Here is a 9,673-nt window from a genome sequence, read left to right on the forward strand (position 1 = left end):
TATTTCACATAAATCTGAACTCCCAGTGATCCAGAAGTAGAAGTGTCAAGTTTCAAACATGGGACAAATGGCCAAGGTGCCTACTAAACATATCAAAGTAGGGCTGGAGAGATGGCTTAGCAGTTAAGAGCACTGACTGCTCTTCTGAAGGTCCTGAGTTCAAATCCCAGCAACCACATGGTGGCTCACAACCATCAGTAATGTCTTCTATGCCCTCTTCTGGTATGTGTCTGAAGACAGCTACACTGTACCTAGATATAATAATAAATAAATCTTCAGGCCGGAGCAAGCAGGGCCAACTGAAGCAAGCAGGGTAGGGTCAACCAGAGCAAGCAGAGGTCCTGAGTTCAAATCCCAGCAACTACATGATGGCTCACAACTACAGTGTACTCATATACATTAAATAAGTAAATACATATTTATTTATTCATTTATCTGGTGCTGAAACCCAGGAGAAGTAGAAAGATCAGAATTTCCATGTCATTCTCAACTACATAGGCAGCCTATCTGAAAAGAAATCACTTTAATTTTTTTTCTTTTTAATGTCTTTCTTTTTTTTTTTTTTTTTTCTTTTTGAGTGTGATTTCACTGTGTAGCCCAGGCTGGCCTGGAACTCAGAGATCTACCTGCCTCTGCCTCTGCCTCTTCAGTGCTGGGATTAAAGGTGCCTGCAACCCAGCCCAGCCTGTTTATGACTTTTGAGGCATGGTGTTATGATACATTGGCTGGCCTGGAACTTACTATGTAGATGAGGCTGACCTTGAATTCCTAATCTCATGATTCTTGATTCTGTGATATTGATAAATAAGGATTGGAAGCAGTCTGGATCCCAAGAAGGCGAGATCCTTGGATGGGACCTGCCAAGAGCTGCTATCTAGCCCCATTCTTAGCCCAAGATGGGCTACTGGAAGACCTGCAAGAGACCACTTTTTTTCAAAGCAATGTAAATTGGGCTGTATATCTTAAAATCTCTTCTAAAACCTGAACCTCTTAAAATCTCAACCTCCCTCTCCTTGACCCTGCCCTCTTAGAGACTGCCTTCTTTTGTTGTTATTTTTGAAACAGGGTCATACTTTAGCCCAGGCTGACCTCCAACTCACTCCACCTGCCTCTGCCTCCTAAATGCTGGGATTAAAGTTATGAGACTATGCCCAGCTTAGAGATTGCATTGTAGATAATTTACCCCAGATTTCCCTGTACCCCACCCCAACTCCCAAGGCACTGCTTATTTCTCAGTTCTTCTGAGTCAGTGTCTTTGAAATTCTTGGCAGACTCACCTCAGGTAGGGTCTGTGTTGCCTGTGTGATGCTAGTTTGTCCCTCATTCTGTTATATGATAGTTGTAACTCTACATTTAATCTTCCCAGCAGGCACTTAAAAACATAAACCAAAGCTGGGCAGTGGTGGCACAAGCCTTTAATTGCAGCATCCAGGAGGCAAAGGGGTGGGCAGATCTCGGAATTCAAGACCAGCCTGTTCTACAGAGTGAGTTCCAGAACAGCCAGGACTACACAGAGAAACCCTGTCTCAAACAAAACAAAACAAAACAAAACAAAACAAAACAAAAAAACAAAAAGAAGCAAAACCATGCAGGGTCTCTTATAGCCTAGGCTGGCGTTGCATTTGTGATTAGCTAAGAATGACTACTGATCCTCTCCCTGGGACTACAGGCATGCACTACTACGTTGGATTTATGTGGCGTTGAGGAGACGACCCAGGCTTTGTGCATGCTAGGAAAGCACTCTGTTCATTTAGCTACTTCTGCAGAGCATGCATTCTTTCTCAGCAGAAACCAAAGTGGAGTGTCCGTAAAACGGATCAGCTTCACTGCATGTCCCCATCTAGTTTGCTCTTAGTTTATTAATTCTTACTTATTAATTCTTATTAATTCTTCTCTTAGTTTATTTAATTAATTAAATCTTACTTGGACATCAAAGTAAGATTATAACCCCTAACACAACATCTTCCAGGGTTCCAAGATCCTCTTATAATTGTTAGAGATACCTTTAAGGTAATAGTAGTATGCTCCTAATAATGCCAATGTTATATACATTCTGCATTTGAGGAAACTGAAGCCCCAAGAATCAGATGCTTTTCTTTGTAACTGGGAAAGTCAAATCCAAATCTTTGAACTCCCGATTCCAAGCTCCTTCAGCAACTCCGCAGATGTTTGTAGCTCTTAAATTTAGTACACTGCATCTGTGTAGGCTAGCTACTGACTCTTCTTGTACCCAAGTTCCTGGTACTAAAACAGCTTACCCTAGTCTACAGCTGAGAAAGAAAGAGATACTTTGTGTCCAAGTCTGTGTGATTCCAAAACTCAACACTCTTCTATGCCTGGTTGCTTTAAGAACTTGCTGCAGCTAACTGGGCAGTGGTAGGGACTACCTTTAATCCCAGCACTCAGGAGGCAGAGGCCAGCAATTTTCTGAGTTCGAGGCTAGCCTGGTCTACAGAGTGAGTTCCAGGACAGCCAGGTCTATACAGAAAAACCCTGTCTCGAAAAAAAAAAAGAAAAAATGGTACAGGTTCAGGTGCTGGGGATGAATGGAGTGAAAACAGGCTGAATAGTGGATAAATAACTGGAAGGTGAGAACCAAAACTAACCTAGCTCTTTTGCTACCCATCCCACCCATGGCAGGTTGCGGGAACAGTGCCTTGAGCTATGAGCTATTCCTCGGAGGCTTCCCTAATGTGACCAGTGTGGATTACTCTCCAGTAGTGGTGGCAGCCATGCAAGTTCGCTATGCCCATGTACCCAGTCTACGCTGGGAGACCATGGATGTTCGAGCGCTGGACTTCCCTAGTGGGTCCTTTGATGTTGTCCTCGAGAAGGGCACTCTGGATGCCATGCTGGCTGGGGAACCGGATCCCTGGAATGTATCTTCTGAAGGTGTCCACACTGTGGACCAAGTGCTGAGTGAGGTGAGGAAGCAACAAGACAGCAGACCAAGATGCCTGCAGGGATGGGGGGTTGAACTCTCAGGACGTTGGACAAATTTCAGGAATCAGAAAATGAGGTTTGGAGCAGGCTCTCTTAAAAGTATGGATTTCTAAAGAACAGAGGAGACTGGAGTGACCGAGGCTCACAAAGGCCAATCAACGGTTGGATACTAGCTTGACATGGGGAAGAAGTGGTAGCCAGGTCCCAGACCAGTAAGACAGATTGGGAAAGTGCGTAGTTGATAGGAAAGCAATGTCTCCTGGATCAATGTCCCTGTCTAGAACCCAACCTTATATAGAACAACCAAAGGCAGAGGGTGGCTTAGTCTACCACAGAAAGCCAGAAAGAACTATTGGATATAGAGTAGTATCTGAGGCTTGATTAGATCATTATGGGTTGTACTGACCTTTGAGGACCTGGAGATGATTCTGCACTGATGGTTTCTCTGTCTGCCTTGCAGGTAAGCCGGTTGCTAGTTCCTGGAGGCCGATTCATCTCAATGACTTCTGCAGGTCCCCACTTTAGGATAAGACACTATGCTCAATCCCGTTATGACTGGTCACTGAGGCATACAACCTATAGCAGTGGTTTTCATTTCCACTTTTACATCATGCATAAGGGCAGAGAGCTCAGTGTGTCCCAGCTGGCCCTGGGGGCCCAGATCCTCTCCTCCCCCAGCCCTCCTGCCTCACCCTGCTTCCTCCAAGACTCAGACAACGAGGACTTCCTCAGTGCCATTCAGCTGTGAGCCTGGAAGTGTGATCTCCAAGTCCTCCCTGCCTTTGTGCATTAAGCTCCTAGGGAGTTGGAATTCCCAGTTTGGGGCTGGGGATTGGTTGCTGGGTACTCACATCCAGAGGTCTTGTGCATAAAACAGTGCCGGTGGGATCAAGCCCATGTGAACCAATACAGTGTGAGTCCAACTAAGTCCTAGATCCCAGGTTTCTGGCTTCTAGGATTTTTATTTCTACAGTTTCCCCACCTCCTCCATGTGACTTTATCTTTTGGGGCAAAGCTCAACACAGCTCCTCTGCCTTAGATATGCTCATCCAACCTGCATTTATCCTTAAGAGGCTAAAGACTTTGAATTTAGACTGCTTTATGCTTCTGACTCCAGCTCCAGCCCCAACATGGTGACCTGTCTCGGTTAGGCTATACAGGTACTTAAGGAGGCCATATATTTGTGATGTCCCCACACCAGGGTGCCCAGACAACGCTCACCTTCCCCACCAGGAATTTGCACCCGAGATTGTCAACAACTGTACCCCAGCAGACTGAAGCAGCAGACACACACTCACACACTCACACACGGAGGTCTGTGTTTATTCACACACTCCTGTTACATTGAGGATGGAGAAACATTTTTACAAAGGACAACCCTGGGTTAAGAACATCTTCCGGTCCACAGGTGTCATCCAAAGGTACTGAGCAGTCCCCATTTGGGTTCCCAGGGGTAGCATGAAGGGGTCCAAGGTAAAATCAGATCTGGGCCCTTAAAAGATGATACCTTGGGAGGGAGGAGTCTCCCAGTGAGCCTCCTGGGGTCAGAATTGGGCAGACTGGCCATGTGGTTAGTTACCATGTTGGGGGCTTGTCCCATCCCAGTCTCAACACCTGTTCTATCTGCCAGGCGCAGAAGAGCATGGCGGAGGCTGTGGGGGAAGGGCACAAACCATGAGCGGAGCCAGTAAACAAAGAATCGGATATAAAAATACAAATGTGCTGAGGAAGTCCCTTAGAAAGAGGCTGGGGTCACGCCAGACAGGGGTACAGTTGAGGAACGGCCCGGAGGGCTAGGCTGAGGTGGGTAGGAAGCTCATGCAAATATGCAGCCAAACCTCCCTGGCCGCGCAGTCCGACGCCGCAGCTGCCCGGGCTGCAGACCAGATTGATCGGAGGAGGGGCGGGGCAGGGGAGCCGTGCGGGAGGGGGCGGGCTGGGGGCCGTGGGTCTCTGTGTCGGTTCCGGTGTGCGGGGTGGAGCTGCGGCCCGAGGTTCTAAAGTGCATGAGTGCGTCGGCGGGCTCCGGGCTGGTCCGCACCACCACTACCGCCGCCGCCGTGGTGCTGAAGCGGACAGCTCCGGAGCGCCTGGCAGCGGCGGTAGCAACACTGACCCCGTGGCGGCGTGGCCCTGCAGCCCCCGCCCGCAGGCACCTCGGCCCCGGGCGGGGGTGCGCCGGCAGCCGCATCGCCGGCCCGTGCTCCTGGCCGCTGCGGGGCTGGGCCCGGAGCCCGCCGCCAGAGCCGGCGCGTCTACACTCCGGACGGAGGCTTCTCCCCCATCCCCTTCAGCACGTCGTCTATCCGGTCATCCTCGATCACCACTGCGCAGGGAGAAAGCGCATCAGCCGCGCGGTCTCGGGGGGCGGCGGCGACAGTGGGGCCGGTGTCCTCAAGCCCCGCGCAGATCTACTCTACTGCCTGTGTTTCCGCGACACCACTCAAAACCCTATGCCCTCCCCACCCGAACTCTCCCGCGGACCCTACCTGCTACCAAGCCTGGCACCCAAACCTCCCTATGTGGGAACACCCCTCTTCGGAAGACTCCCCATGCGAACCCTCCCGTCACCTGAGCCTTCCTCCATCTAAGCCGACCAGAAACCTCTGCCTCCGACACAACCCCCTCCTCGAACTGAGCTCAGATGAAACTGTCACCTGGTGTAACCCTTTCCTCTACCTGAATCCCTGTCCTGACAGTGCCTTCCTGAGTCCCCTCCCAATACAAACAATCAAGACGACCGAACCCCTGGCCTCGGTGCCCTCCAGTAACATCCACCTACTCATCTCAGCCCAAGGAATTGACCCACCACCTTGTGTTCCCAGTGCCAAGCAGCCCCAAATACCCTAAGCGGCCCCTCCCCCTCGGCCAGGAGCCGGGGCTCTTTTTCCAGAAGTGGAGAGCTTCGAATCCGGGACACAGTATTCCCGGGAGAGGGAAAGAATGGGACAACTCCACAGCAGGGACCCTCCCCACCCCGGGCGGGTGCGCAGCTGGCTGCGCTGGTCTGCGGCAAGAGCAGCTGCCACTTGACGGGGAACGGCAGCCTGGGGACGCCAGGCGAAGGGTTTCTGGGTCAGGCGGCGACTCCGGGCCCGGGCCGCGTACCTCTCTTGGCTCGGCCGATCTGGCCCAGCTTGGGGGGCCGCTTGGCCTGGTTGCCAGCGAAGAAGGAGTTGGTGTCCTGCAGGCGGCAGCTGAAAGAGAGGTCGGAACCTTCCGGGTCTGCGCCGAAGCGGCCCATCTTGTCCTCACCGTAGGGTAGGATCTCGGACATGGCGGGCACCGGGCGGGCTAGGGACTGCGGCGGGGCACGGGCAGAGGCTAGCTGCCGGACCGGCCCTAGCTCAGCAGGGGAGCCGGCGGAAGGATGAAGTCATACAGCATCCGGGACTGCGGAGCCGAGCGGGGCCTCCTCCCCCGCGCCTCCGCCTCCCGGGCCGCTGGGCAGGCGGCGGCGGCAGCGGCGGGGACCGGGCGGGGGCGGGGCGGGGGCGGCGGCGGCGGCGAGAGCGGAATGACGATGAGCGCCCGACTGCGGCAGAGAACGGCGGGCGGGGCGCGGTGGAGGCGGGGCGGGCACCGGTCAGCGGAAAGAGGCGGGGCCCAGCGGTCCGAGGGAGCCCGGTGATCCCTGGAGTGGAACGCGCGGCCGTGGGAGGTTCCCGCGAGGTGGCCGGGAATGGCCGCCACGTGGGCCCGAGGGAACCGCAGCGGCCGATGCAGGCGACAGCTAGGCAGGAGCGGCTAGCCGAGTGCTTAGGGAGAAGGGGAGTGACGGACGCCGCGGTTAAGGGAGAGCAACTGAGCGCCAAAAGCTGGGGGCGCGGCGGGGCCCCAGAAGGCGGCTGTCAGGCTGGCTGTGGACAAGGCCCTGGGCTCTGAAACGCGACCGGGAAAGGGCCGACTACGCGTGGAGAGGGGAAGGATCCAACAGACTGGAGCGCGGGAAGAGCTCGGGCCTGGGGGTGGTGCCACCGTGCTTGGCGCGTTTCTGTATCCTGGTTGCGCGTAGGTCTCCATCAGTTGGCCAATTTGTATTCGACTGTCTGAGCATCTGTCAGTCTACCTCTGTGTATCTGATCTTGGTCTCTGTGTGCTAGTTTTGGATTTCTGTATCTGCTTGCATACCTGGTCCCTGTATGAGTACCACTGGGTCTGTCCCCCGAGACTGCGTTGCGGCCTTTCAGGGGAAGGATCTTAAACACTGCAACCGCAGCGCGCGCCAGAATAGACTCCCCACAAACCCTAGGACCGCTGTTGGCGCCAAAATCCAGACTCAAAGCGCCAGTCGCTCCACGCGGTTCCCTCAGCCTGGGAGACTTGCTCTAGCTGGCAGTGTGGGAGAAATGAATGGCAGCGTCGCGGCGGGCGCCCTGGATGCGGATGACGCAGGGAAGCCCGGAGTGCCTGAGCATGAGGCGCGCGCTAGTGAGCATCGGCAGGGACAGGGTGTCCCCCGCCCTTGTTGCTGGGGCTGGGGTAGAGTCTCTCTCTCCCCTGAAAAGAACACGCACATTTCCTTTCACCTCTTGCCGCCCCCCCCAAACCCCGCCCCTCCCCTGCTAGCAGTCAGCTGCAGCGTCACCCGCTCTCTGGCGCGAGAGGGCTCTGGCGCAATCACTGGCCTTGGGAGGGAGGGTGTGTCTCACATTCACTCACAGTGACGGGATGGTAAAGACAATAATGACGCTATTGCTTTTACCCATGCTCCAAGCAAGACACCTTCCCTTTAGTCCCGCCAAATCACGCTACTGAGATTGCTGGGTTGCTGGTTTTCCTCCCTTCGGGTGTTTAATGCAAAGGTCTCTGCTGTCAGGACTCTGAACAGGGCCTGTGGGATAGGGAGGAGGTGTGATTGGGATTACCTCTGGGGTGTAGCCTAACAGGCGTTCCTTCTAACACTCCTGTACGCCATCTTTATGGCAGGGAGGAATGGTCCCCAACTGAGCCCTGGTGTGAGAAAGACCAACCCTGACATCTGAAAGGAAGGACAGAGTAACTCTGGGTGATCGGATTGTCCAGAACACCTCCTTCCCCTGGAAGTTGCACAGCTATGGCTTTCAATCCAGAATCTGCCATCTTCTGAATGACCTTGAATTGAAGGCCCAATAATCGTGTTTTTAAAATAATTTGTGTTGGTCCTGGTGAAGTTGGCCATTCATCTCTGCGCTCAGTCAGGCTGTTCTCTGTGAGTCTGAGGCCAGCTGCGTCTACACAGTGAGTTCAGGGCTACATAATGAGAGCTTTTCCAAAAACAAACACAAACCACTGCTACTTATATAACTTTAGAAAAATAAAGCCACCAAAATCTTAGCAGTATACCCTCCATCTTCCCAATAAGTGTGTCATGTGACCTCTCTGAGCTGCGATTCTAGTTTAAACAGAGAAAATAGAAGCTACTCATTAAGGCCAGTTCTGTGGATGAAATAGCCCTGAGCTAAGCTTCATTGTTTCAGAACTGAGCAGCCACTCACCTAAATCGATGAAGAAAGAACCCTAGGGTTCTTGCCAAGATTAATGCCATGTGGGAACTGAAGCAGATCTCTCTCTCTCTCTAGTAGGAGAGAGATAAATTTAATGATTTAATCTGGAATTTATTTTTATTTTATTATTTTTTAAAGACAGGGTCTTACTGTGTAGACCCAACTAGCTTTAAACTTGTCATATAGCTCAGGTAAGCCTTCCTGCCTTAGCCTCCAAGGTTCTGGGAATATATGGTTGTGCTTCCACACTCAGTTGGTTAGATTCTTTTTTGTTTTGTTTTGTATAAGTATGAATGCTTAAATTTCCCAATATCTTGGGTTTCTCATCTGCCATACAGGGAAATTATATTAGTAGAATATATCTTATTAGACTATTGTAAAGATAAATTAACAAGTATATAGAAATGGTAGCTGTTATTACACAAACCCAAAGAGCTTGAAAGTAACATCAGGCTTCTTTGATGGCTCAGTTAGTAAAGATATGTGCTGTCCAGCCTGAAAACCTGATTTTCATCTCCATGATGGCAGGAGAGACTTCCACAAATTGTCCTGTGTCTTCCATATTTGTGCTATGGTATGTGCAAACATACATATGATGAATAAATAAGTATATAAAAAAGAAAGTAACATCATCATTAAATACATTCACACTAAGCATTTTGTTTACATCTTTCTGACCTTTTTTCAACCTGTGCTTGCATGTATTTATTTTGTTTTATAAAATGAGATTTCTTTTAAAACCCGTTCCTCTCCTAATTTACATATCAATTATTATTATTTCTTCCCATTGATTATTTTTTAAAATATTTATTTATATATATGAGTACGCTGTAGCTGCCTTCAGACACCAAGAGAGGACATTGGACCCCATTATAGATGGTTGTGAGCCACCATGTGGTTGCTGGGAGTTGAGCTCAGGACCTCTGGAAGAGCATTCAGTGCTCCTAACCACTGAGCCATCTCTCCAGCCCCTGCTTAGTCCTTTGTATGTGTTACACAGCATCCCATTGTATGGATGTTTGAGTTATTCAACAAGCCCTCTATACTAATACATGATTTCCTCCCTGTTGGGAGGGTATTATAAATAGCACTGTGATGAAGAAATGTAAGAAAAAAATAACAGGGCTGGTGAGATGGCTCAGTGGGTAAGAGCACCCGACTGTTCTTCCGAAGGTCCGGAGTTCAAATCCCAGCAACCACATGGTGGCTCATAACCATCTGTAACAAGATCTGATGCCCTCTTC

At 51.1% G+C, this 9,673-nt stretch overlaps 2 protein-coding genes across 3 annotated transcripts in view; one reads left to right on the forward strand and one right to left on the reverse strand.

Moving 5' to 3' along the window:
- Eef1akmt4 (EEF1A lysine methyltransferase 4) overlaps positions 1-4,291 on the forward strand; it is an 8,420-nt gene extending 4,129 nt beyond the window's left edge. Inside the window, exons 2-3 of one of the 2 annotated variants that reach the window (XM_029544278.1) lie at positions 2,641-2,924; positions 3,404-3,883. In XM_029544278.1, the coding sequence (XP_029400138.1) occupies positions 2,641-2,924; positions 3,404-3,691 (572 nt within the window). In that variant the 3' untranslated portion in view covers positions 3,692-3,883. Of the gene's footprint in view, positions 1-2,640; positions 2,925-3,403; positions 3,884-4,144 lie in introns of those variants that run through there. The other variant, XM_029544279.1, reaches the window with a different exon arrangement.
- On the reverse strand, positions 4,241-6,483 carry Camk2n2 (calcium/calmodulin dependent protein kinase II inhibitor 2). The gene is made up of 2 exons (XM_021210129.1): positions 6,052-6,483; positions 4,241-5,269 (listed from the first exon to the last, which is right to left on the reverse strand). The coding sequence occupies exons 1-2, from the start codon at positions 6,218-6,220 to the stop codon at positions 5,199-5,201; spliced, it is 240 nt and encodes a 79-aa protein (XP_021065788.1). The 5' UTR covers positions 6,221-6,483; the 3' UTR covers positions 4,241-5,198.
- Positions 6,484-9,673: the final 3,190 nt, after the last annotated feature.

Source organism: Mus pahari, chromosome 12 (genome assembly GCF_900095145.1).
Source record: "Mus pahari chromosome 12, PAHARI_EIJ_v1.1, whole genome shotgun sequence".
In the NCBI taxonomy this organism is placed as follows: domain Eukaryota; kingdom Metazoa; phylum Chordata; class Mammalia; order Rodentia; family Muridae; genus Mus; species Mus pahari.